Source organism: Callithrix jacchus, chromosome 12, assembly GCF_049354715.1.
Source record: "Callithrix jacchus isolate 240 chromosome 12, calJac240_pri, whole genome shotgun sequence".
NCBI classification, from domain to species: Eukaryota; Metazoa; Chordata; class Mammalia; order Primates; family Cebidae; genus Callithrix; species Callithrix jacchus.
Window position 1 is genome coordinate 58,845,384 of NC_133513.1, and position 27,619 is coordinate 58,873,002.

General features: G+C 55.3%; 1 protein-coding gene across 1 annotated transcript in view; it reads right to left on the reverse strand.

Moving 5' to 3' along the window:
• Positions 1-273: 273 nt before the first annotated feature.
• The window catches only part of UNC5B (unc-5 netrin receptor B), an 87,726-nt gene continuing 60,380 nt past the window's right edge, over positions 274-27,619 (reverse strand). Inside the window, exons 2-18 of the mRNA XM_035268057.3 lie at positions 25,078-25,160; positions 19,829-20,053; positions 15,049-15,192; positions 14,477-14,580; positions 13,040-13,220; positions 12,147-12,314; positions 11,196-11,360; positions 10,941-10,973; positions 8,897-9,091; positions 8,186-8,575; positions 7,452-7,539; positions 6,447-6,615; positions 6,088-6,321; positions 4,195-4,344; positions 3,419-3,583; positions 2,144-2,325; positions 274-1,163 (exon numbers count right to left, since the gene is read on the reverse strand). Coding sequence (XP_035123948.1) covers positions 998-1,163; positions 2,144-2,325; positions 3,419-3,583; positions 4,195-4,344; positions 6,088-6,321; positions 6,447-6,615; positions 7,452-7,539; positions 8,186-8,575; positions 8,897-9,091; positions 10,941-10,973; positions 11,196-11,360; positions 12,147-12,314; positions 13,040-13,220; positions 14,477-14,580; positions 15,049-15,192; positions 19,829-20,053; positions 25,078-25,120 — 2,802 coding nt within the window. The 5' untranslated portion in view covers positions 25,121-25,160 and the 3' untranslated portion in view covers positions 274-997. The remainder of the gene's footprint in view (positions 1,164-2,143; positions 2,326-3,418; positions 3,584-4,194; positions 4,345-6,087; positions 6,322-6,446; positions 6,616-7,451; positions 7,540-8,185; positions 8,576-8,896; positions 9,092-10,940; positions 10,974-11,195; positions 11,361-12,146; positions 12,315-13,039; positions 13,221-14,476; positions 14,581-15,048; positions 15,193-19,828; positions 20,054-25,077; positions 25,161-27,619) is intronic.

A 27,619-nucleotide genomic window follows, 5' to 3' on the forward strand; every position in this document is an offset into this window, starting at 1 on the left:
TTTAGAGGGAAATCTAACCATCTAAATCTGGACAGCGAAACCCTGTCTGACCTACATCCTGCACAACTGGGGAAACTGAGCCTTGTCAGAATTTAGTCCAAGATGAATTCATTAGCAGCAAAGTACTCTCTGTTCAGTCTTTCTCCCCCCAATGCACACATGTACATGTATACACACACACACACACACACACACACACACACACACACACACAGGCACACTCCTGGTCAGAAGTGTGAGCCTGCCCATTCTCATCCACACTCAAGAAGAGAGTTTTCTATTTTTTTGTGTTGTTTTTCATTTTCTTTTTTTTTTTTTTTTTCTGAAAAAGGACTTATCCAAATATCTGGACAATAAATCATTTGCGTTTCCTAAGAAACTGGGTTTTTCTTTTCCCTTGTGGTTTTGGTGTTTTTCTTCTTCTTTGAGCCTTACTAAAGCAGTCTGAAGCTTACTTTCTTTCTTTCCTTTGCCTTTTTGCTTTTGGACAGGAGAAAGCCATTTGTCTGAATTGTACTTGACTCTTCAAAGAGGAAAAGGGTGTGGAAGCAGAAGGGGGCTTAGGGAGAAAGGAGAAATTGATAACGGAGGAAGAAAACGAAGAACAGAACTAAAACCCATGGAACCCAGAAGTTGCTGGGCTGAGGGTGGGGGGTGGGGAGCTGGGGGTGTGGGGGTGGAGGGAAGGCCTCCTGCCTGCTCCCACCAACTGCCTCCGGAGGCTTCAGCCCCATCTTGGTTCCCACACAGAGATCTGAGGCCAAGAGAGAGAGAGCGCGTGTGGAATGGAGAAGGAACTGTGGGCCCTCTAACAACAGAGTACATGGATTTTCTAAGGCTGGTCGTGGTCTGGGGATGGGAGAAGGGGAGGAGGAGGTGAGGCAACTCTGGCTGTGAACTGGGAGGAAGCAGAGGCCAAATATCCCATCAGGAGGCTGCCCCGGGCCTCCCTCACCTGCCTCCTGCCAGTCCCTGCCAGCCTGCCATCCCAGGAGGCTCAGCAGTCCCCATCGGTGGCCACAGCCACCAGCATCTCACTCTTGCCCATCTCCTCCAAGGCACTCGCCAGGCTGTTGAGGTCCCCATCGTCCTGCTGCAGAGCTTCCCAGAGGTCCAGGATCACACCCGTGGGGCTCGCTTTGGTCGCAAAGTAATTCAGGTACCTGGCAGACAGAAGGAGGGCACTGAGGTCCCCAGCACTCAGCCCTTTCCCGGAGCTTGGGGGTGAAGGGGCACAAGGGGAAGTGGGAAGCCTGTAGGCTTTGGAGTCCCATAGTCCTGGGTCTGAACTCCAGCTACTGTGTGGCTCTGGGCAAGTCAGAACCTGTGGCTCAGAGTCTCAGTCTCCTCGACCCCAAAATGGGAACAATGCCAGTTACCTCTCAACAAGATCCAAGATCATGCAAAGTAAGATCACCCTTACTTCACATGACCTAGTGTTGTCTCTAGCATGTAACCATCTTGTTCATCATCATCGTGATTATTAGCATTGAAAGACACTGGCCCCAAGAGAGAATGGCCACGTCCAGCATGTCATTCCTCCCACCTGTGCTCCCTCCTGTTCCCATGAACTCCCCTGACAGGAGGAACAAAGCCTTCACCATCTTTGTAAGTCCTACTCATTTCTATGTAAAATGTCTTATCTAAAGCATCTGCTCAATGCAGGTTTATTACAAATTTTTCAATACGTATAATACTGATTATCACTGGCCTTATGTTTATCCAGCATTTGAAGTTGTCCAAAGGGTTTTGACACCAAGGTGTATCTGGTCAGCCAGCAAGTGTCTCCAGAGCACCTGCTCTGTCCTAGATAACAGGTGCTGACAATGATGTCACCGGGCTGATGCCCTGGCTTTGATTCTCCTGCTGTTCCGGGAGAGGGGCAGGTGGAGCATTACCCCAAGAGCAGGACCTCAGCATCTGCCTGGCTCCAGGACCAGCACTCTGAGCATGATGCTCCTCAAGGGAACAGTATTCTCGAACTTTGCATGTCCAACGCTGAGTTCCTGATTTGCCGCAAATGGTGGCAAATGAGTAGCTGGTCTGGGAGCTGGTCCTGGCTGTCAGGCTGCGTGCCCTGCCTGGCCCTGTGAGGCCTTGAGGACGAAGGAGATGGGGGTGGGCCACGGTGTGGGATACTCACCGGTCCATAGAGAGCTTCTGCGCCAACATCCGCCAGTCATTGCCCCGTGAGTTGGGGGCATCTAGGCTGTTGCATATTTTCTGGCGGATAGACAGCGGGATCTTGAAGGCATAAGGTCCCAGCTGGGTGGTGATGGCGCCTCCAGGGGCAGAGCAGAGAGTGTCCAGGGAGCCAGCAGGTGTCTATAAGGGCAGGGGACCAAGAGTGAGAGGGGCACAGTGCTCGGCATCTGCCCTCCAGCCTCCCTGCCCTTGGACTGTGAGTTCATTGAGCCTTGAGTCACTCCCACCTCCTCTGGACAGGCTCCTACTGCTCAGGCAGGGGCTTTTCCCCTGAAGGGTCAGTTCCCAAGGGCAAGGCCTGCATGGCCACCCTCTAGGTCTCAGGGAGTGCACCATGCTTATGTAAGGCCCTAGGCAGATGCAGATGCAGCCTCATAGTTAGGAAGCCCGAAGGAGCCCCAGCCACAGTCTAACCCACATGTACCCATTTTATAGGTGGAAAGTGAAGTCTAGAAATGCAGAGTGGCTTGCTCATGGCCACATGCCAAGTTAGTGCAGACCTGGGTCCAGACCTATATCCAGTGCTCTTTACAATGCCCCAAGAATAGGATCTAGTGTTGTCCTGGGTGGCCTGGGTTTTTCAATCTCAATATGGATTTATAGTGGTTGAGAACCACAGGCCTGGTCCTTGCATCAGCCTGGGTTCAAACCCAGTCTTGCCGTTGTATTGTGTGCAAATCCTTGCCCTTCCTGAAGCCTACTTTCTCACCCCCCAGGTGGGGATCATATCTGTCATGCGTCTCCCAGTGTTTGACAAGATTTAGTGAGATCATATAAGTTTTCTGGTACATGCCAAGCATTCATTGATCTCACTAAATCAATATTGATCTCACTCAATCAATGAATGATGCTTGTTAGCAAAACATGACCAAATCCCCGCTCAGACTTGGGAGGTGAGAGGGAACTACAGGGGTCTGTGTGGTGCCTCCCAGCCCCAAACCCCAGAGGACAGTGTCCTCTGGCCCTCACCTCTGCCAGAGTAGTGTGCAGCTGGAATATCTGGCCCCCCTTCCCTCACCCCCACCAGCGTGGTGTGCAGCTGGAATATCTGCCCCCTCTTCCCTCACCTCTGCCAGCATGGTGTGCAGCTGGAATGTCTGGCCCCCCTTCCCTCAGCCCCATCAGCATGGTGTGCAGCTGGAATGTCTGGCCCCCCTCCCTCAGCCCCATCAGCATGGTGTGCAGCTGGAATGTCTAGCCCCTCCTCCCTCACCTCCGCCAGCGTGGTGTGCAGCTGGAATATCTGGCCTTCCCCTTCCACCTGCCGCACACAGATCTTGCAGGTGAGCTCCGTGGAGGCCAAGCTGTGCCTCTCCAGGGTGAAAGTGCAGTGTAGGGCCTTCTGGCTGCCACTCCAGATGTGATAGAAGGGGATCTCCTGCAAGAGGAGGGCATCAGGACCAGGCAGGCGAGGGCAGCCTGCCTTGTCCTCATGGAAAAGGAGGCTTCCGGGAGGGTTGGGAGCTTCAGGGGGCAGTTCAGGCCTCTCCTCCCAGATGGGCAGAGGTCAAGAACCTTAAGCTAGTCAGCTGAGTTGGTATCAGGCCCTCAGTTCCAGAAGGGAGATGAGGTGGTGTATGTGGGGGAGGGAAAGGCACAAGTGTGTGTGTGTGTGTATTGGGGGCTGAGGGGCCTCATGGTCTCAGGTGCTGCTGGGTGGGCAGCAGGCTGTGGCATCAGAGATGAGATGGACAGTCTGCCAGGAGGGCATGCCTGGAAGGGTGGGGGAAGGCTCTGTGAGAATGAAGGGCACAGGCATCTGTCTGTGGGTGTGTGTGACAGGGCAGGAGTGTGCATGTGGCTGCCCATCGCCGTGAATTTGGGGACGTGCCTGGGGATGGCTGGGAGCCTGAAGCCTGGGCTGGGAGGAGATAAAGACAGCAATGAAAGACCCAGGAGGGGTAAGGCACAGGACAGAGTGGGAGGGAGCTGGTCTTCCTGGGCAGCCTTTAAGTGGTGCCCCTCCCCACTCATGAGTCAAGCCCTCACCTGATATTTAGCCAGCAGCTTGCTCCTCCAATGGGCGTGGGGGAGGTCATGGAGGGAGAGGCGCAGGTTGTGGTAACTGTCCTTGAACACCAGGGGTTTTGGCTCTTCCACCAAGTAGCCGCCCAGAGTCCGCTCCAGCTCAAGCACCTCCTGTAGGCCAGGGGCATGGGGAAGGGGAGCCCATCACACTTGGCCAATGGGCCTCTTCTGCTGCACTCTGTGGGGCAGGGGGCAGGGGCCCATCTGAGTGCATGGCTGGGCATTTGCAAGAGCTCACAGAGGGCTTATGGTGTGGGAAGATGAATGGATGATGGATGGATGACAGTGGGACAGATGACTAGATGAATGAATCTACAGATGACCGTATGGCTAACAAATGGACAGATGAATGGATAAATGGATAGATGGCTAGAAAGACAGACAGATGAATATATAGATGGATATACAAGGATGGGTGTGTGAATAGAAAGATGGAAGAAAAGATAAATGAATGGATAGACGAGCAATGACTGGGTAAACAGATGGGCTAGTGACTAAATGAGTGTATGGTCCGATGAACAGAAAGATGGATGGATGGATGAACAGAGGGACCGATGGATGGATGATGGATAGGGGTTGAATAAACCAAGAATGCCATCAGGCCAACACCTGGTAACTTCCCTCTTGATTTCTACACCACCCTGAGGTTAAAGCTGGACATTAGCCAGTGACCCAGAACCAAGAGATCCAGCTGCAGGAGCACTTCCCAGGTGCCTCCCACCCATTGCAGGGCCACTGGGTCTCAAGCCAGTGTCCTCCCAGCATGGGACACTCCTTCTCTCATGAACCTTTCCCCTATGTTGTCTGCAGTGTGGGCTTTGGAACAAGTCTCATGAGCCTGGGAGATGAAGAAGTTGGACCAGGGAGCAGGAATGGAAGGCACATTCTGGAGCCACCGGAAAGGACCATGAAGGATGAGCCTGAGCTCCTGAGAATGGGAGGAGCACTTGCGGGAATGCACAAGGGCTCTGATGCTCGCGGGGGGTGATGAATAGTGGTGCTAATGCAGGGCTCCGCACCTGCCATCATCAGGCTCTAGGTACTAAAAGACCCCCCCACTTCCCTCCCTCCAGTCCCAACCACTCCTCATCTGTACAACCCATCCTTCACTTGGGGCACTGCTCTCCATCCTTTTGCATATGCCAGGAGCCTGGCTGTCAGCCTTAACCCCTGATCCCACTGCCCATCCCATCAGTCTACTGGTTCTGTCCATTCGACTGATCATAATACACAGCATCCAGCCCCGCCTCTCCTGGCTGCTGCCACTACCTGTGGCCCAGGGTCCAGCCCCAGCTTCTCAACAGGCCCCTCCACTTCTCTACCCACCTGAGTGTAGCCAGAGGCTTGCTAAAGAGCACCTGTGAACAGGTGTCTTCCAGGTTCCTACAGGATAGATTCCAAATTCCTTGGGACGACCCCTGAAGCTCCTGGGAAGTTGAGCCCTGCCCATCTCTCCCACCCTCACATTCACACATTCCCTATGCCTTTCAGTCGGTCATGCTGAAACAGATATGAAACACAGTCATTTCTATTGGTCTGGAATTCCCTTCACTCCTACATGTCACCTTCTCAGAGATCCTCCCCACCAGCCCAGGCCCCTCCCAGTCTGATGCTCCCTCAGTCCTGGGCAGACCTCGTCAGAGCCTTCAGGGATTCCTGGTCTGCCTCTCACCTCTAACCTGGATCTTGGTAAGGCAGGCCCTGTGCCCAAGGCTGTTTCAGTGTGTGAGGGCCGCATGCGAGACCTAATAAGGCTGGTGGTGGGGAGGGCCCATGAACCTGGGGAGGGAGATGCTGGCAGAGACAATGCAGCTGGCCGACCAGGGCTGTGTGGGCACCTGCAGTTAGCCCTACCTTCAGTGCCACAGGCGTGTCCTCCAGGCAGTAGACCCGGAGACTATACTCCAGGGAGGTGCAGAGGGAGGGGGCGAAGACGGCCAGCTGGAGCCGCTTGACTGCTGAGCGGGAGTAGGACTCGCCCGTGAACACGTAGGTGCCCAGCTGGTCCAGCAGGATGTGGCAGGCCCTGGGCTCCAGCTGGCAGTAGCAGGGTGTGTTCAGGGTCTCCTCGTCCAGGGTTACCACCTCCTGGAGGGGTCAGCAAGGGTGGGGTAGTGGTCACAGTTATTCAGGCTGGGCCAGATGCAAGGGGCTTTCTCTTGCTGCCCTGGGCAGGTTGGGAGAGCTGGGCCAGCCTTCACCCTGGCTCTCACCTCCCAGTGGCCCTGGTGGGCCTGGGTCTTGAGCTGAAAGATCCAGTCGCCGGCACTGACTTCGGCACAGTGGGGCACAGTGAGGATGACAGGGCGGCACAGCAGGAGGCCTGCAGGCCCGCAGGTCACCGAGGGGCTCAATACTGTCTGGGTCCCTTCTGACAGCGGGCTGAGGAGGACACAGGGCAGGAGGGAGGCAGTGAGGGGAGGCCTGGAGAGCTCAGCAAGGCTGCAGCGTCCTGCTGGGCGCTCAAATCTGCCCACTGCCCAGGAGGTGGAGGGCAGCTCTGCCACTCAGGGCACTGCATTCTCAGAGGTCATGGGGGCAAAGGAGGCAGAGAAAATGGCATGAACCTTGAGGTTGTTTACAGATTTTTGCTATCCCACTGCAACATTATGATAGCTCAAAATTCTTTGCTTAAATTTTCCAAGGTTGTGTAATCTTGGAAGGTTTTTGACAGGTCACACCAAAGTGCCCTCCAGAGAGCTGGTTCCCATTCGTACTCCCACACGCCACAGGAGGCCGTGTTCCTCTTGCCAGCATCAGGGTATTATCATTTGGACCTTGGAAAAAGGTCCTTACAAATTCCTTAATCTAAAAAAATCCCCATATACCTCATGGTTGTTTTCATTAGTTTTCTTTGACTGCAAATTAGACTGAACATTTTCTCATAACCTACTGGCCAGTGTGTGTGTGAATCACTTGTTCATATCCTTTTCCAATTTCACAGTAAGATGTTTAGTTTTTCTTATTGATCTACAAAATCTCTTTACATAGTAAGGATATTCAGCCCTTTGCCATCTTTGCAGCCAGCTCTCCATTGCCTTTGAGCTTTACAATTTATGGTGTTGGTTCTCCAAGTTTTAAACATGGACACAGTAAGGCTAATGCTTTCCTTGGAGGACTGTCTCGTCTTAGCATCAGGCTTAGAAGGGGAGCCAAGTGTTGGCAGGCAGCAAGGGATGGGAGGAAGAAAAAGAAGGAGGGGCTGGGGTTCTACTCACAGGGTACTTTCTGCCTTGTTGATGAGTAGATACATCTCGTAGAACTTGCCCTGGGGAATGGCTCCACTGGGCACCAGCAGGCTGACCCCTATGGGAACAGGGAGGTCAGCAGGGAGTCCAGGAGCTTAGGAGGACAAGGGGTTGGGAAGTTGGCCCCAGCTGGGCATCAGGAGAGAAAGGTATCTCCTGAACTCCAGGTGGTCACCAGTCAGAGGTGGGAGAGAGGGTCTGGGGACTAGATGCAAGCAGAGGCCAGGTCACTGACCAGTGCTGGCTTGCCTAGGAAGACAGGGGTCTCTGACATTGCTATGCAGTCTGGAGGTCCAAGTGCCAGCTGTATCTCCTAACTCAGTGTATGATTCTGGGAAGCTGCTAATTGTTGGCTTTGCAATCTAAGATGGGCACCCCTGCCCCTCTGCTGCTAGTTCTAGGACAGTGCTTTGTAGGTTTGCTGAAGTACATAGGACTATTCTCTCTCACTTAACAGAGACACTGAGGCTTGGCAGGTGGCTGGCCCAGGGTTCCTCTGCCCTAGTGAGGGCACAGGCAGGCCTGAAGCCTAGTTCTTCTTAGTCAGACCTCTCTATTTTATACTTATTTCCTGCCGCCAGGCCTCCCCTTCCCCATCTGTGAGATGGGATAGGGCAGCCCTATCTTCTGCTGGATGGGTGTTGGGGCAGCCCACGGAGGATGTGCTAAGGCCAGGCTGACGCACAAACAGGGCAGGGGCTCACCTGTGCCGGGGATGCTAAGCCTCCCACCCAGGCAGCCAAAGGTGCCGCTGACGCTGCTCCCCGGGTCTCGGGGCAGGCCCAGGAGCTGCTGCGAGCCAAGGCTGGCACTGCGCAGGTGCAGGAAGTGGCTGTCCCGGGTGAAATCGCTAGGGTATGTTCCCGGCGGCAGGACCCCCAGCAGGTCAGCCCCATCTGTCAGGCCTTGCCCAGAGCCTGTGGTGCTGGAGCTGTAGACTTTGACCTTGAGGCTGGGTAAGGGGTCCAGCAGCGGAGAGTTGGTCATGAGGATCTTGTCGGTGGAGTCCTGCAGGGCACACATGGGTCCCCGGTAGATGCCGGCGCTGGCTGTCAGGTCGGGAGGCACAGAGGGGTGTAGGAGCTGCGGGTTGCCTGCAGGAGTGGGGCCTACAGTCAGACCCAGCTGTGCCTCAGCTCACTGGCCCAACTCCCACTGCAAAATCACACCCAAATGTCCAGCTGTGAAAGGCTCAATTGCTGCCAGCTGCAGGAAGCTTTGGGATTCCCACAGCCTGGGTCATTCCCTTCCTTCTCTGTATTTCTCTAATCCACACCTATCCAATAGTTATCTCCAGAGCAAACTCTGGAAAAACCCCAGGAGGGAGTCAGGAGCCTGGCTCTGGTCTGGGTGCCACCACAGCCCTCTGGGTATCCTGCCTCTTCCAACCACCCCAGACACCCTCGGGTTCTTACTAGGCCTTGCCGTCTTGAAGTTGACAGGGTGGAAACCGCCGGTGAGAGCGGCAGATGAGTCAGTGATGTCGGTGTCGAAGTCATGGCAGTTGCGGCGGTACACCACCACCCCCACCGCCATGAGCACGGCCACGACCACGAAGACGGCCACCACGAGCCCCGCATACAGCGCCGCGTCCCCTGAGGCCTCCAGCACTGCGGGGACAGGAGGACCACATAAGGGGCAGACCAGGCGCTGGGGGAGTCAGGGAGGCCCTGGGTCCCTGGAAAGGGCAGGGCCCAGGGCCACCCAGTGTGGTGCTGAGTTGCAGTCTGAGCCCTGCCTCCACAGGCTGGCAACCGCTATTGGTAAGACGGGCTGTCTTACTGCCCTCCTAGCTGTAGCAATGAGAAAAAAAAGAACAAACATGATCATGCCATGTGTGAACTCATGCTCACTGCTGAGGAGACAGGGTCTGTGGCTGGGAGTCACTGGGGCTACACCATTTGCCCTGTGAGTGCTGGGATTAAAACACTGAGTCTATAGCAATTTCCATAGGACCAAAGGCCTTGGCTCTGTTTCTTTGTAAGCAGCTGTTCTGACCTCTTCTTACATTCCATGCTCTGAGGGTGGGAGGTGGAGGGACGGGGAGCCAAAGGCATGGAATGAGATGCACGGCAATGGGGTGGAGAAGAGGTGAGCAGGTGGGGAGAAGGATGGGCCAGGGAGGTAACCCATGGCTACGCTTTCCTCCCCCAGGCAGACATGGCCAGGCAGGAAGCACCACGGTCAAAGTGGCAGGGCCTGAGGTAGGGCTGTGTGGTAGAGCGTTCTACAGTGGTGGAATAGCCTACATCTGCACTGTCCTGTGTGCAGCCACTAGTCACATATGGCTCCTGAACAACTCAAATGTGGCCAGTACCATGGAGGAACTGAGTTTAAAAATGTATCTAATTTTAATTAAGCTATATGTAAGTTTAAACAGCTGCATATGGCTGGTGGCTTCCACACTGCGCAGTTCAGGGAGAGCAAACATGGCAGCCAAGATGGCTGCTTTTCCCCTTGCTTCCTTCGGGAGCTCCAGGAAGCACCTGTTCATGTGCTCTCTCCCTGGGGGTCCCTCAGAGAAGGAGGCCTGCTTCCCCTGCCTGGAGTCCTCCACACTCTGTACTTGGGGTCAGCCTGAGGCTTTCAGCAAGGCAGGGCATGGCTCCCAGCCCCGGATGTCTGCCCACTTCTGACTTCTGTCCCTTCTGTCCTCAGCAGCCCTCACTCTTGGGCTCCCCAGAGGACCCCTCAGGGCTGGGCTCCTGGCTCAGCAGAGAAATGGCTCCCCCAGCTTGGCTCTGCCTCCTGATGCCCTAACACCCAGGCCACTTGCCCAATGATTTACACTCCAATCATCCTCAGCCCGACCCCCAGTGAGCTCGGGCGAGGGCCTCACTGATTTTATGATGCCAGAACTATCTGGAAATTGTAGTTTAATTACCATGGGCCAATCTGCTCAAGTGGCTTTGCTGCTGTGATGTGAATGCAGTGGCGGCGCAGCCTCTGGGGCTGGAGGGCGAGCCCTCAGGAGCTGACGCTGGGCAGCGGGCATCACAGACAATTTGGGAGGCTTGGCCCAGCTGCTGAGGTGGAGGCACAGCAAAAGGGCATGAGGTTGGACTGGAATGGTGACTCCCTGGGCCTGGCCCAGAGAGGAAGGCCAAGGGCATATGGCTAAGAACACTGGCTTTGGCTATAAAAACATTTGGGTTCCAATCTTGGCTCTACTTCTTGGCTGGGTCTCTGGCAAGTCCCTTCTTTGCTCTGGGACTCAGTTTCCCCTCCTATGAGAGGAGGCTCAGTCGGGTGTCCTAGGGCCTTTCTTTTCTGTTAGCCAAGGGTTCGCCTGTCTGCCGCAATGGAGATGCAGACACATGCAGTGTCAGGTATAGATGATCCCACGGGGGGGGGTGGGGGCACCTGCAGCTCTCCCTGAACCCTGCACCCAGGTAAAGCCAGCCAAAGAGAACCAGGGATCCCCCAGGGGAAAAAGGACAGCCATGAAATGGGACTTACGGTGGCTGTTGGGGTCGCTTAGAGTTTTCTTATCTGTCAAGGGAAATAAAGGGAAAGACAATGACACAGGTGACAGGGAAAGGACGGCAGAGAAGGCAAGGGAATGATGAGATGAGATGATGGATATGGTGGGGGGCAGAGACCCTGAGGACTGCTGCACTGCAGGCCGGGCACTGAGGCATGGGGCTGGGTTTAGGGGACCCTTACATGGCCCCAGGTCCCCACCCCCAGGGCCCCAACTTCCCCATGACTCACTTTGCATACACAGCCCGTCTGTGCAGTTCTTAGAGTCGAGCAGTGTCCCACTGCAGTCACGGCCTCCGTTCTGGGGTGGGGGCGCCATGCACTCGCGGCTGCGCCAGTGGGCACACTCGGTGCTGCAGGCTGACCACTTGCTCCACTCCGTCCATGCCCCATCAACTGTAAGAGTATGACACACAGGAGCATGTGCACCCACAGACGTCACGCGTGCAGAACACAGCAATGCCCGAACACACATGCATGCATACACACCATGGAAGGAAAAGAGGAACCCAGGACACATGTGTGCCACACAGGTAAATCCACATGATAGCCACATGGCCCATGCCAAGGAGCAGCCAGATGAACCAGGCAGGTGGACAAAGAGGGTACAGATAGATGCGTAAGCTTATCAACATGAGACAGCCCAGTCCTCAACTGTACACACACAAACACAAACAGGGTAAAGAAAAACAGGGTAGGCACAAACATACCACCCAAGGGAGAGAACACAGCACATGTGCGGGGGCAGGGGAGCAGAGGGGCCGCACGGAGAGTGACATGAATGGGAGGACTGTCAGTAGGAACAGGGTCTGTGGCCACGCTTGTCTTAACCGTTTGTGGCAAGAGGCTGTCCCTGAGGCTGGGCAGCTCTGAAACCTTGGCCTGGGGCTGACGCACTGACACTCAGAACCCTTGGCTTGGAGGGCAGAAGAGCCCAGGCTAGAGCGTCAGAGAGAAGAGACCACTCCTCAGAGCCTCTGCCTCCATCTCACCAGCAGCCCAGGGCAGAATAAGGGGTCAGTGGTCAGAGCATCTAGTCCAGCCTGGGCAGTTGGCTGTGGGCTTGGGACAGGTACCTTCTGCTCCCATGCTGGGGAGAGAATGGCCATCCTGGCTCTAGCACACAATACAGAGGGTGGGACAGGGTTCAGGGTGGGGCTGAGTGTGGACAAGGCACCTTACCTGGGCAGACGGTGGTGCAGGCGGTCTTCTGGAAGGCCTGGCCCTCGCAGAAGGCCCCTCCGTTGAGTGGGGTGGGGTTGGTGCAGGTCCGGGTGCGCTTCTGCCAGCCTCGGCCACAGCGGTTGGAGCAGGGTGACCACTCTGCCCAGCTGGACCAGCCGCCATTCACTGCAAGGCAGCAGCTGTCACCTGGTTGGCCTGGTTCTGGGACCCTCTACCCTCCCCCAAACCCATCCCTCACCCTGACGAGGCTCCTCTGCTGAAGCCTGGCCTCCCTGGTGAGACCCTTTCTGCCTACAGTGTGAGGGACTCAGAAGTGGCAGGCAGAGCTGGGCTGCAACCGCTAGCACTAGAGGGGACCCAGGAAGTTACTGTCTATGCCTCCACCTTGTTTTAAGACGGCAAGGAAGGTCCAGAAAAGGCTGCCACTTCCCCAGGGTCACCCCAGGAGTGATGGGGGCCTGGGACTGTGCCTGGGGCTCTTTCTAGAACTCTGTAAAGTCAGTTTAGCTTTGGCTCCGCTCCTTCCACCCACAGGGCCCGAGGGGGCAGCAGAGAACAACTTACAAGCCTGGGCATCAGTCCTTAACGCTACCAGGACAACAGGCTTCTGGGCACACTGACTGGGCCTGCCTCAGCCCCCAGACTTGGAGAGAATTGGGTCTTCTCTGTCAGAGTTAGCCAAGGCATCCTGAGAACTGAGGAGTGCTCCTGGCTGGGGACCCAGGAATGCCCAACTTGATCATGAATTTTGCCACGTTGTGACCTTGGTCAAATCACTTCCCCTCTCTGGGCTGCATCATCCCTACCAATCCAGGGGTCCCACCTAGCCCCAGGCTTTCCCCTCCCCTCCCTTGGCCGTGTTTGCCCCTCCCACTCCAAGAGGCCCGCACCGTAGACAGTAACGGTGGCAGTGGTACTCCGGCGTTTGGCCACGATGTTCTTGGCCACGCAGGTATAGTTGGCCGTGTCCGACAGGCGGGCCTGGCGAATGATGAGGTTGTGGTCGATGGTGAGCAGGAAGTTGGTGTCCTGGGTGGGGTCAATGACATCCTCATTCTTGAGCCATTCCACCTGCAAGAGTGGGGGTAAAGGGGCAGTGAGGGCCCGAGGCAGGTCTGATCATAAACAGGGCAGTCACGCCACAGTTGTGACAGTGACAAGGCAGGACCTTGGGGGGACTATAGCACTGTACAGCTCTGTGGTTAAGAGCGCCATTTGCCAGCCAGGCGGTCTTGGGAGGGGACTTGCTACTCAGGGCCTCAATTTCATCAACTGCAAGATGGACGTGAATAGCACCTACCCCATAGGGATCCATCATGAGGATTACGAGTTAGCATGTGTGAGGTGCCAAGAACAGAGCTCAGAGTAAGTTGAGTTAAGCTAATTAAATAAGTACTAGCTAGGAGTATCTGTCTTTATCATTAACTCCTCCCGGCTCTGCCAGGATGAAAAGGCTGGGAGGTGATAGAAACAAGGTCCCTGGATCTGGCAGACCTGGGTCCAAACCCCAGTTCTGCCACTCACCAGCTGCCTCACCCTAGGTGGCCACTGGGCCCCTCCCAGCCCTGCTTCCCCGCTGTAGGATGGAATGGTAACATTGCTTTGCAGGGTGGCTGCAGAGACCAGCGTGCCAAGTGCCTGGGATACATGAGCCAGGGGTGTTTGTCTGAGCCCACTGTGCAGAGGAGAGCTAGGGCTGGGAGAGGCTGAGTGATGAGTGCACGGTTTGGGGGATCAGACAGGGCTGATCCCAGGCTGGAAGTCCAAGGTCCTGACTGCCCTAATCCTCTTCTCCACTGGGCAAAGCCCTAATCCCGGGACCACCAGTGCAGGGAGTGTCTGGAACACAGGTACGGATGGTGAGAGAGGACAGGTGATCCAAAGGCTGTGTGCTTTCAGGAAGGGGTCCAAAGGCTGTGTGCTTTCAGGAAGGGGTGACTGGCTGGTGGGGGAGAACACACACACACACGCATCATGGGACCCTTTGGCAGCTATAAAGCTGGGGCCTTGGCTTCTGGGTGGGGCAGGAGATAGAGACTGAGCTGGGGGTCTACCCAGGGAGCCCCTGCCAAGGAGTTCTGGGGATTTCTGCCCTAGCTGCCCCATCCCGTGGCATTATGCCTGTGGCAAGCCCAGCTGGGATGTGGCATGTGCTGCGTTCTGCAGAAGTGGCAGCTCCCTTCCCTGTCCCAAGCCTGGATCTCATCTGTAAAAGGGGGAGGGCTCTGGGAGATTAGTATCATGGCTGGTGGTAAATACCATGCCTGCCTGGCCCCTGCAGGCATGGCCACAGTGCCATGCTCAGTTGTCCCTACGTCCCCGCTCACCTCAGCCACGGGCATCCCCTCTGGCGGGCGGCACTGCAGGAGAACCTCATGGTCCAGGGGCACCTCCTTGCCCAGAGGCTCCTGATCGAAGTTCTTACGCAGGTCTGGGAGAAGCGAGAGGGTCCCAAGGCAGTCAGGTGTGGGCAGGATTGGAACCTGATGTGCTACACTGTGGCCACTGGGTGGCAGTGCAGACCCAAGGAACTGTTCATGGGCCCACCTGGCCTTTGCTCTGGGAATTTCCTCTTCGCCAAAGGAAGGGGCCTCACTAGGCTGACTTGGGGGAACAGGGTTCCTTCCCTGACTCTGGGATCCTAAGCACATAGTAGCCCAGGATAGGATGGGTGAGGAAGCTTCCAGCTTCTTTCTACAGAAGTAGATGAAAAGGGGCCCAGGTTCTGGGTCTAAGAGCCCTCTCTGAGCTGGCATCCGCGCGCTGGTATGTCTCTGCCATGGGCATCCTCAGCCAAGGATGCTGGAGGGGGCCCCACAGATGTGAAGTTCCCTCTCCAGCATCCTCTGTGATGGGTAAGGGCCCTGCAGGGACAGGGTGGGGGTCAAAGTTGGCGTACAAGCAATGCGGACGTAAGCTCGGCGACTCTTGGTGGTGCCTGCAGAGCTCCAGGCCACGCATTGGCACCAGTAATCCTCCAGCCCAAAGAGCTCCTCCACCTGCTGTCTCGACACCTCGATCTGCACCTCGCGCACCCGCAGGCCTGGGAGGAGAAGAGAGAACTGTCAGGGGGCAGGGGCAAAGCCAGGATGTGAGGCATAGGACACCCCTCTGCCTTCCACCTCAGGTCCTGCTGGCTCTCTCACCCAGGTGCCCCTTTCCACCCATTCCTCCTGTCTCCACCCTGGCCCAGGCCTCACGGCCACTTACCTGCACACTGCAGAGGCTAACACAAGCCCCCTGCCCCATCCAGTGTGCTCCACCTGGCAGCTAGTGTCATCTCCAAAATGCACAGGTGGTGTGTCATTCCTCCCGGATAGGAGACCCTTCCTGCGGGGTCTCAGTGGCCTGCAGGCCAGCAGGGTCATCCCTGCAAGTGGCTCTGAGCTGCACTGTGCATCTACCATCCCCACCCCACTGTGGCCTCACCGGGTGTCTTCTGGGTCCTCGTGTGCCCTGGCTCTGCAGCCACGGGCCCTTGCACATCAGTCCCCTGCCTGGAACTCTTCTGTCTCCCCTGGGCCCAGTAGCTTCCCAGTCACTGCCAGATTTCAGCTCAGCCTTACTTCCTGAGGAAAGCCCCCTCCCCACTGCGCCTCCCCATATGCTCCAAGCACGGCTCTGCTCGACACTCCCACCGCTGCGCCGGATGTTTGTCTATGCAGCAATCACTCCCCTACCCAGCCTTATCTCCTCCCAGAACCCACCATTAACTGGACCCAGATTATTTATGGACACATTCATGGGTTAAATGTCTGTCTCTTGCAGGAGAACAAGATGGGGCTTTGTCCTGCTTGCTGTGGTGGCCCAGGGCTTGGCACAGGAAGGGGGCTCAGCATGTGCAGAGGTGGGATGCTGGCTCTCCCTGGTCACCATTCAGGCCCTGTGTACCTGGAGCTGAGGAAGTCCCTCTTCCAGGGAGCCCCTGATCTTTCAATGGCTCCCTGCCAGGGCCTAGGAAACTCCTAGATAACGGGACCCACCAGCCTATAAAAAGGGTTGCTCAGTCTTCTGCCAACCATCCTCAGTGAAGCCCTCCATGCTCAGGAAAGGAGGGAATCTGTCAGGAATGGGGACATCCATCTGAAGTTCCTCCCCAAAGGTTATAGAGGCCTCCTCCTCCTCCAGGAAGCTTCCCTGACTGTCTCATGTCTCAGAATTTCTAAAGCTACTCCTCCCTGCCACGATGTATCCTATCTCATCCTCTCATTGCACCATGGGTTGTTAAGGTTCGCACAGCCGGTGGCATGGTGCGTAAGAATGAGGTTGGATGGCTGAACAGGTTTGCATCCTGGCTCCACCCTCAAACCTCAGCTGGGGGACCTTTGATAAGTTACTCAGCTTCTCTGAGCCTCAGATCCCTCATCATAGTAAACTCTAAATAAGTCATGGCTACTCTGCCCCAGCGCCCAGCCCAGGCTGGACACAAATATACTCTGGCAAGTTATCTGGATCTCAACCAGCTGCTTCTTTTACCTTTGAAAAAACTGAAGCCCAGAGAGGGTAGGCAGCAGGCCCTGAGTCCCCCCAGCAAGCTGCTGCAGAGCAGAGGTCAGCTCTCAGTGTCTTTCCCAGGTTAAACTTGGTCCCCTCACCCACAACTCCTTTCGGGACCTCTCCTGATGAAGTCAGTGCTGTAACTCTCCTATTGCTGAGGAGGGTGCAGGGGGTCCAGACGGGGGACAGCCCCATCCTGATGGACAAGTATCTAAATGAGAGGCAACTGGGGGTTTGCCATCCTGAGAAGAGGATGCTTCAGGGGTGAGCGGCAGTGTCTGCCTGCTATGGCTGCCTGGGGGGCTGGCTCCACAGTCAATGCTGCATGGCCCAGGAAGCAGAGCCCCTGCCCCTTGCTTACGAGGCTGTGAACCTGGAAGACTGGGCCCTTTTAAGGGGGTCATCCATGCAAGAAGTTTTTAGCGGCACCAATAGCTAGACAGAAGGAAACCACCACCGGGGAGGAGGCGTGACACCTCATCCATGATCACCAGCAGGCAGAGATGCAGGGTGCACAGGACGGGGGCCTTTCGTCTCCCAGACTTGGGACCCAGTGCCAGCTTGCCCTCCCAAGCATAGTAATGCCTAGCCCAGGACACCCAGGGTTAGGCTGCCTGCCCCGATCTGGCATGAGCTGGTGGGGACCCGTTCTGCCTCTCCTGGTCCCCAGCTGTCCTCTGTGTTTTCAGGGCCTCAGAGAGTGCCAGGGAAGGCCAGGGCTAGAGAGTAGGAGGCTGAAGTGCAATCAGGCCCCACCACTGCCGAGGAAGCACTGCCCATTATTTGCAGCTAATGGGGACAACAGTGCCCCAATTTCTAGGGCTGGCAAGGCCTGTGTGCCTGGTGGCAGGGGAGCAAGAGCCATGCTGTTACTGTTGGTAATAATCACAGGGCTATTATTACTATTACTAATGGCCTGTGAGGGGCCCCAGCAGGCACACTGTTCCCTTGCCTTGCCCAGACCCCCACGGCTGACCTCTGATACAGGCCAGAGGGTCTCAGTGGGCAGAGAAGTAAGGACCATTTGACAGAAAGAGGCCAAGGAAAGCCCGGAAAGAGGACAGAGGAAGCAGGCGTTTATCAACTGCCTGCTGGGCCCTGGCACGCTGCTCCACGCTGTGCGTGCGCCACCTGGCTCTCCCCTCACCAGCACCTTCTGTCGACTTCCCAGTTTACAAAGAGAACTGGGGCTCAAAGAGGTGGAGTGACTTCCCCAGGGTCACTCAGCCAGAGAGTGAGGGCAGCTGGCAAATATGTTGTTTTGTTTCCCTTAAAAATTCCCTTTTTGCTGGGTGGGCACAGTGGCTCACGCCTGTCATCCCAGCACTTTGGGAGGCTGAGGCAGACACACCACGAGGTCAGGAGATCGAGACCATCCTGGCTAACACGGTGAAACCCCGTCTCTACTAAAAATACAAAAAGTTAGCCGGGTGTAGTGATGCATGCCTGCAGTCCCAGCTACTCGGGAGGCTGAGGTAGGAGAATCGCTTGAACCCGGGAGGCGGAGGTTGCGGTGAGCCGAGATCGGACCACTGCACTCCAGCCTGGGCGACCCAGCGAGACTCTGTCTCAAAAAAAAAAAAAATTCCTTTTTCCATTTTTATATTTTAGGTGAGCATGGGACTCCAAATCCATTTTTTAAAATTATGCTAAATTGTGTTAAAGTACACATTCTATAAAGCTCAGCCTTTTAACCATTTGTAAGCATACGGCTCAGTGACCTCGAATATGTTCTGGAGTATGGTTTTAAGCCGACTGGTTCTGAAATCTGTGAGCTTTATGTGACAAAACAGAAGCTAAAGGGGGAAAGGACAGTGAGACAACATGTCAGGGAGACAGAGAATGAGACAGAGAAAGGGGGATGGAGAGAAAAAGAAAGAAGGGACATCCGGAAGAGAGCAAGACGGAAACATAGGGAAGAGAGAGAGACATGAGCAGAGAGAGCCAGGGAAAGAAAGGGGGCCGAAGAAGAAAGAAAAGGATCCAGAAAGAGACGAGAAAAACAAAACAGAGAGCCAGGAAGGCTACCTAGGAGCCCACTGAGCCTGACAGGTAACTGAAGGGGGGTCCCACCTGCCTGGTTTTTTGTTTTTGTTTTCTTTTTGTTTTGTGTTTTTGAGATGGAGTTTCACTCTTGTTGCCCAGGCTGTACAATGACACGATCTCATCTTACCACAACCTCCGCCTCCTGGGTTCAAGCGATTCTCCTGCCTCAGCCTCCTGAGTAGCTACAGGGGACAGTGGCTCATGCCAGTAATCCCAGCACTTTTAGAGGCCAAGGTGGGTGGATCACCTGAGGTCAGGAGTTCGAGACCAGGCTGGGCAACATAGAGAAACCCCATCTCTACTAAAAATACAAAATTAGCTGGCTGCCTGTCTTAAGCCCGGGGAAGGGCTATTCACCCCTTGTCACCAACAGGGGCCTGGTGACAAGTGAGTAAGAGCCCCTGGCTTAGACCCAAGGGCACCCTGGGGGCAGGCCCAACTCTGGGAGATGCGGGGAGCCCCAGGGCTCTGCCTCCTCCTCTGGGGGTCCCGAGGGCCCCCCACATATCCAGGAAGGAAGGGACCCCATGCTTCCTGGAGTTTCCCAGTTTCGGCCGCTCTCCTCTCCCCTCCAGATTTGGGCTCCATCCCAGCACCACTTGTATGGTTATTTACTTAATCCTATCAACTTTTTCTTTTCAACCCAAAACAACTTATTTCTATGCAGGAAATGCCATATCATTATTGTGAATGGAAACTAGTATCACTTTCCACAAACAGAAGGGAACTGTAAAAATAATGATTGCGTTGAATTCTGGGTCGGTGACAGGGCTGTGAGGCAGAGACGGGCCCTCTTGGTTCATCAGGGAGCTGGGCAGGTGTTTGGGAGGGCTCAAGAGTCCCCACCTGATGGGAACTTGTCCCGACAGAAGCAGAAGGATGGAGAGAAAATGGAAAAGGGAAGTAGAGGGCTCATAGGGCACTTGGTGCTGTTAAATGCAGTGGGGATGGTCCCAAAGTCAGGCTGGGACACATGGCCAGCACTTGGAGAGATGCTAATCCATGGTAAAGCCTGGGGGGTGGGGGGGGGGGAACTGAGGCCCAGAAGGGCACCAAGACTGTGTGAAGTCTCATATGGAGCCAGGCTTGTGCCTCTGGGGAGCCCTGGGGTGCCCAAGCAAGTGGGGTGGGCTCACCGGTGGCCTCATCCAGGCCTTCCTGTGTGACATGGTCGTTCTGGCTGACCCAGTCACCGTTGCACTTGAAGTAGATCTGCGTGGCAGGGAAGGCGCGGCAGCGCAGCTCCACAGGCTTGTTCTTTACAATGTAGGCATCCTGTGGCTCCTGCAGGAAGTAGGGCAGTGGCTCTGCCGGCGCCGACGGGAAGGAGTCGGGGAGCACCTCGCTGCCGGAATCAGTGCCTGCAAGGCAGTGGAGACCTCCATGAGGCTGTGGCTGGGAGGGCCCTGTGGTACCTCTCACCCACCCTAGGGGCCTACAACAGAGGAAGAGGTGGCGGGGGGGGAGCCAGAGCCCTGTTGGGGATGCAGTCGGCAACCTGGGTCAAATCTGGCACTCCTGCTGCCTTAGTTTCCCATCTTGCCCTAGCTTTTAAGAGGCTGGTTTTTATAAAGAGCCAGTTTCTGCTCTGCAATGCTGCGTGATTGTACTTCATTACAGGCAGAGAGGCCAGGGAGGTCCTGGGAGGGGAGGTGACCTGTCCAGGTGAGGACACCCCTTGGGCCTCCCAGCATCCACTCCATTGTCCCTCCCAGGCCTCTATCCAGTTCCCCATGGTGACACCACCAGACCCACCTGACGCAATGGGCTGGAAATGGGGCTGGGGCTGGAGCTCAAACCAGGCTGGCTCTGCCCTGGAGTCACAGCTGCCCTTTGCAGCCCCTGCCAGGCTGGCAATCTGGACAGGAGCCAGGGCTGTAGGGCAGGGGTGGGGTGAACTGGCTGCACCAGGCCTCAGCCCCCTGCAGGTCTCCTCCCCCAGGGGAAGCCCTCCTTCCCAGAAGCCTCCCCACAGAGCTCACCCGCCATGGTCTGCAGCTCTGACCCACCCCTTGGCCTCTTCCTCCCAACCCACCCAGCCAGATCCAGCCCTCAGTGCTAAGGATGAGGAGACTTCAGAGCACACAGAGGCTGTGCCTTTGGCAGTCTCCTCCCACAAAGGGGCCAAATGGAAATCCTGGCCCACCCGTCTCCCTGGAAAGAACAGCACCTCAGGAGGTGAGACAAACAGGAAGGAGGGTGTGGCCACTGCCAGCGCCCAGAAGCAGGGAGACCAGGCTGCTGGTTTACAATCCACTTAGGAAAACGAACTTTCCAGAACCAAATGCCAAATTATCAGGTGGCTGGGCATGAGCCGTGGGGGGCCTGTCCTCCTGTGCTGACTGCCCAGAGGAAACCGTGAATGAAGCTGTAGGGTGGCATAGGGCTGCCCAGCCCCTCCAGCTAGAGGCTCGGCCTAGAGCTGAGTGAGGGGAGAGAGTGGCATCTGGGGAGGCCTGTGTGGTCTCTGGGATCATGCACTTGTTCTCTGGTCTAGAAGGCCACGCTGGGCCCTAGGGAGTCCTCTACAGGCAGAGGGGCCAAGGGGACACCTGGTTTTCCAGGAGCAGAATGCCTGACTGTGCTTTCTCTCTGTGGACCAGGAGACCCTGCCGAGACTGGGGAGCTTAGGAGGAAATGCATGAGCCGTCACTGGCTCAGGCTCCAGGCCTTGGGCAGTACATGTATGGGAGCTCGGGGTGGGTAGCTAACAAGATGACACATGACTCCAGCTTCATCCAGCGTGTGCTGTGGGGCCCAGGGAGAGGACCTTAACTCCCACCTCGCTGTCTGATGAGCAAAAAACGTGGACATTCTGCCCGTCTCTAGGCTGCTCTGAGGATCACATGAGACAAACATGCATGAATGCCTGGGCGGGGCCTGGCACATAGTAGGTACATGCTGCTGCGTCGAAAGAACAACTAATGCTTACCCAGCATCAGGTGCTATGTTTGCAGGAATTTATGGAATTCTGGCACCAACCCTGTAAGGTATGTTCTATAATCCCCATTTCAGAGATGGTTAAATGGAGGCTCAGGGAGGTGAAGCAACTTGTCCAAGGTCACACAGCTAACAAGAGGTAGGGCAAAGGTTTGAACCTGAGAAAAGACTGGCATTTGGGCTGTTGCCCCAGTGACACAGGTGCCACACCACCTATCACTGATGTAGCTCTGTAACGACAGGGGTGTCTCCCACGTGGAAATCCTAATAACACCCTGACAGTGGCCAGAACACTGCAGTCCACAGGGCTCTCTCATCAAAGCAGAGGAAAGTGAAGACCATTCAAATGGTTCCCGTGACTTGCCCGAGGCCACCAGTGAGTGGGCAACTAAGGTGGGACCAGCAAGGCAGATTCCTGGGGCCAGGCCAGGGCTCTCTGACACCTGCTCCCCACTACCAGGTACAAGGACACGTTCACTGTAGGCAAATTGTGCTAGGGCTGCTTGGGGATTTGATGAGGAGACAAGATGACTTGATGACAGACCAGGGAGCTGGACATTGGCATCCAGTGGCCTGAGAGCCAGTAGCTGTGCAGATCCTGAGATAGCCATTGAGGACTCCCTGCCAGGCAAGGCAGCTCTGGGAGAGCAGGATGGAGTTGGGAGGGCATCTGGGCGGTAGAGAACCTGCCAGGCTCCATGCCCACCTTACACCACCAGCATCTTATCTCCGTCTCAGCCCTGAGGGGTGTGGGACAGAGCCCTGCCTTCAGACTCAGATGCCCCTGGGTCTGAACCAGCCCCTTGCTGGCCTCATGCAGCTCATCTTTGAAACAGCAGGACTGAGCCTCCCTCCAGGGGTAGGTCATAGCCACAGGAGAAGGGGCACGGGGTCCATGGGTGCATGTCGCCTGCCTGCCCCCATCTTCTAACTGCACTGTCCCGAGCACTGGAGTGACGGCTGCCCCGGTGCTCTGCAGCCCTGAAGGCTGTATGATGACTTTGTTTTATAACTCTAATGCAGACCATTTATAAAGTGGGTGCAGACATGACTGAGGAAAGCAAACATTAGACATCCATTAGTGCAGCAGGCCCTGTGTCTGGCGGCCCCACCACCCCACCTCTCTTCCCACCCAGCCCCTCCTCTCAGCCCTGGTGCAAAGATTCAGCTCTGGCCTCGGCAGAGACGCAGGCCAAGTGTCTCCTCCGTGCCTCTCTGTTGCAGCAGCACCGGATGGCTCTTGATGTAGCTGTTGCCCTTTTACTGTGTCCCCATTCCCCAGGTATCCTGGAGGCAGAGACTGCCAGGAGATAAGGAAGAAGAATGAAAGGCCCACCTGAGGGTCCTGCCTGGAGGGAGCATGAGTGGACTCTGCTGGCCAGCACACAGCAGGTGCACAGTGAATGCAACCTCAATAAGGGAGGAGGCCGGCGTGGTGGCTCTCGCCTGTAATCCCAGCATTGTGGTAAACCGAAGCGGGTGGAGCGCCTGAGCTCAGGAGCTCCAGACCAGCCAGGCCAATGTGGCAAAACCCCATCTCTACTAAACATACAAAAATTAGTGGGTGTGGTGGTGTGCGCCTCTAATCTCAGCTATTCTAGAGGCTGAGGTGGGTGAACTGCTTGAACCCAAAAGGCGGAGGTTGCCATGAGTGGAGACTGCACCACTGCCCTCCAGCACGGGTGACAGAGTGAGACTCTGTTTCTGAACAAACACACACAACACAAAAAAAGTAAGGGAGTAAGTATCAGGCATGCAAGTCCTGTGCAGAGCCCTCACTTCTCCCTGACCCTGGCTTGGGCCCCAGGTTCTGCTTGGGCTAGGTGAGAGCCACCTGTGGCCAGGCTGCATAGGTACCAGCTGGGTGGGAGAATAATGGGGTCTCGGGGTTCCTGGACGCTTACCCTGCCAGGCGCTGCTGAGAGGGTGGTTCATATGAACTCAATGAGCTCCACAATAACCCTAGACAGAGATGCCCAAATGGTTTGATTTTTAGCATCTCAGTAATTTTTTAAAGTTATCCCAAGGCCAAAAAGAACTTCCTAACAGGAATGTATGAAGTAATTACATCCAAACAGCTTTGTAAATATTTATATCCTAAAATCCTAGGATACATTGAAAGAAAAAAATTATTTTTATTCCATTCCTACATAGTCACAAACACTTATGAATGGGGATGTGTGCACCTGTTGGGCGCTGCACAACTTCTCAAACTTTGGAATCTGAGTGGACACCACTACTCTTATTGTCTGTCATGGGTTACTCCCAGATGCCACAATCCCAGCTTTGCAAAGATATGGTGCCAAATAAAGGAAAGCAGCATGATATGAGGTTGAAACTGTGAGCTACCTGAAGCTAGTCATTGGTGCAGTGTCTGACAGCTATCTAGAATTACTGTGTTTCCCTTGAAGATCAAAAATATTCCCCAGCTAGGCCGGGCACAGTGGCTCACACTTGTAATCTTAGCACTTTGGGAGGCTGAGGCAGGTAGATCACCTGAGGTCAGGAGTTCGAGACCAGCCTGGCCAACATGGTGAAACCCTGTCTCTACTTAAACTACAAAATTGGCCAGGTATGGTGGCATGCACTTGTAGTCCCAGCTACCTGGGAGGCTGAGGCAGGAGAATCTTTTGAACCCAGGAGGCGAAGGTTGCAGGTAGCTGAGATCTCGTCATTGCACTCCAGCCTGGGGGACAAGAGCAAGACTCTGTCTTTAAAAAAAAAAAAAAAAAAATCCCACAGCTCCCTTGGGAGCTTGGTGATGGACCCTGGGATGACTTGGCACAGTTTGGGAACCATAGCCTTATGAGTTGGATATGATTATTACCCCCACAATACAGATGAGAAAACTGAGACCAAACGTGTTCAAGTGACTGGCACAGAGCTATAAAGCTAGTAAGTGGCACAGCTAGTGGGCAGATTTGGGTAATCTGATACTAGAATCTGTCTTCCGAGCTCCACTGAACTGGAAATGGGCATTTAGGTACATTACGTGCCAGTGCTTCCAGCATCTCACCTATTTACTCCTCGCAATGTCCAGGGCCGGGACTCTCTTCCCATTTTACAGATGAGAAGGTGGCACCATAAGGGACACGAAGGGTAACCTGGTCGATGGCAGGAAGTGAGGCTTGAGCCCTGTCTCTCAGCCCTGACCGCCTGCAGGACATCCTGCTGCTCCGTCTTCACAGACGAACCACATCTAAGATGGGCTCCCCTAGAAATCCTTGCCTCTGCCAGGCCGGATCTGGGTTTCCTGCTGGCAGGAAAATTCCCACAGTGTTTTTACCTATCAGTAGAACTCGTTTGGGCCTAAGTTGCAAAAGCGCAGCCTGCCTTTAAAGCTGCATCCAGGAATGGTCCAGCTATCCCGCCACGAAACTGTGAAAGACACATCCCTGCGCAGATGTCATAGCAAGACAGTCAAATGGAGGACAAGAAAACTCACTGGAGCCAGATTCCTGGGTTTGCATCCCGCCGGGGACTGGCATTCCCGTGTGGCCGTTCGCGCCCAGGCCTTCGAGTTTCCATCTGTGAAATGAGGAGGCTAGCCAAGTCAGTCTCTCAAGCCCTCCTCTGCTTCTAACACTTTGAGGTTTAAAGATCCCTTACGGGGAATCTGTTCATGTGTGAAAATGTCCGGTTGAGTCAATTTTTTCTTCAGAAAGCAGATTTGCTTAAATTAGGGTCACTTTCCTTGCCATTGCTATATGGAGGTCCTAAAGCAGAGTGTGGGTGGAACCCGGGGAAGGAGGAAGGGGAAACATTTACTGCTGGGCTCTCCTAACCCTGCTCCAGCCCGCCCGTCCCAGGCCTTAGAGCAAAATGACCACCAGCACTTCTGGATGGGACCTCTGAGGGGCACCATTCAAACTCTCACCTCTCATTTGCCTTTACCTGCCCCTAGTAGTCTCTACGGAGGTTATTTCAAAGGCCATCTCATCCAACTTCTCCCATCACCTCCTCAGCCAACCTTGACTCACATACCTCTGGGGATGGGGAACTCATCATTGCTTTTCTCAGCCAAGTTCTTCTTTGGACAGACCTAATAGTTAGAAAAGCCTTCCTTACATGCAGCTGCAATTTAGGATTCCAGCCATGGCTGGAATTCTACCTTTTAAACTAACTAAACAGTGCGCTTCCCAGTCTGGAGGTTGCAGCCTGGTCCCCAGGCCTTCTTATCCAAATATTCTCCACCAGACACAGGTTTGCACCCCTCACCTCCAGGCTGGCTTCCTCATAGATGAGTTCCTCATGTCACCACCCATTGAAAATGCAGGAGGGTGAGGTGACCAGGCTAGGGTCTGGTGGGTACCTTCCAGCTTCTGGCAAGTCTATTTTGAGTCAGATGAGTCAGATGGGCTCAAAGACTCCTTTGCAGCTTTGGTGGCTGCCCCTGGAGGGCAGGGAACACCCTACACTCTTCCTGGTGTCCCCGTTGGCGTCTGGGACAGGACGTCCATCTGGGAGGGGAGTGGAGTGTGTAGGACAGCAGGGCCCATGCCCACCTGTAGGCTTCCTCCCAGGGACTGGTGTGGAGACACAGGCTTGTGTGAGAGGCGTCAGAATCTCACCCACCTGGATGAGCAGGAGTGAGGGCCCAGGAGGTGAAGGAATGACTTCAGGACAAACGTAAAGACGCTGTACTTCTCAGAGGGTCTTCTGAGAGGAGGGGGTGGCTCCAACTTTCCTGAGCAGGGGATTGTCACTATTCCTGGGGGAAGCCGCAGGAATTCTGTGGCCTTACCGTGACTCTGAGCCTGACCCGAGAGCCAGCACACCTGGTTCCAAGCCTCACCCTGCACTGTGAGACCTGGGAGGTTTGACCTCTCAGGGCCTCGGTTTCCCCATCTATAAAGAAGTGACGAGCAGCTCCTGCTCTGTCAACTTTGGGGTATTGCTGTGAAAGGTCAACTGAGAAAACAGATGCAAATATCTTTCTTAGCAGGCACCGTGGGCTGGGCACAGTGGCTTACACCTGTAATCCCAGCACTTTGGGAGGCCGAGGCGGGCAGATCACTTGAGGTTAGGAGTTCGAGACAAGCCCAGACAACATGGCGAAGAAACCCTGTCTCTAATGAAAATACAAAAATGAGCTGGGTGTGGTGGTGGGTGCCTGTAATCCCAACTACTCGGGGCTGAGGCCTAAGAATCGCTTAAACCTGGGAGGTGGAGGTGGCAGTGAGCCGAGATCTCACCACTGCACTCCAGCCTGGATGATGCAGTAAGACTCCGTCTCCATCTAAAAGCAAACAAACAGGCAGTGCACGTGGCAGGGAGCGGCGGCGGGCAGGAGGTGCGCTCTAGCTGAACTGTGTGTGGGAGTCAGAAACCCCACAGGCAGTTTCCTTGGCCTGGCACCACCTGAGCCCCAGTAGACTAGACACATTGAAAGGCAACATTCTGAGAGCCTCGAGCCTCTGGAGCCCCGCGTTCTACCAGCTCAGAGAGTGGAAGTGACTAATTCGACATCACACAGCAAATTAACAGCCAAGCTGGACCAGTGCCCAGTTGCTGATTCAGGACTGAGGAGGGAGAGGGGGCCCGAAAGACAGCACAGCCACGGCAGGGTTGTGGGTGAAGGCTTAAGCTCTGTGATTCCCATGCCTGGGATGGAAATTCCTGCTATCCATCTCAGCCAGGTCCACCTCTGGTCAGCCTTGTTGCCCAGGGCAGAGACCTCTGAGGGAGGCTGTGGTGATCTGGTAGGGAGGGCCTTGAAACCCCCACCGCTGGCTTTTGTCCCCAGGCCTGGGACCCCCAGGCTAAGCACCAGGGGTGGGCATCTGTAGCTGTGCAGAGAAGTTTGTCTCCAGGGCTGGCTGGCGCAGGACGGGGAGGGGAGAAGTCAGGCAGGAGGTGAGGACGCCCCACGCTGGGCACATTTATCATCAGCAATCACAGTCTTTCTCTAGCCCCTGGACACTGGCGAATTCTCCCCAGACTTGACCTCCCACTGCATGGAAAATCTCTCCCATTCACTGCGTGGC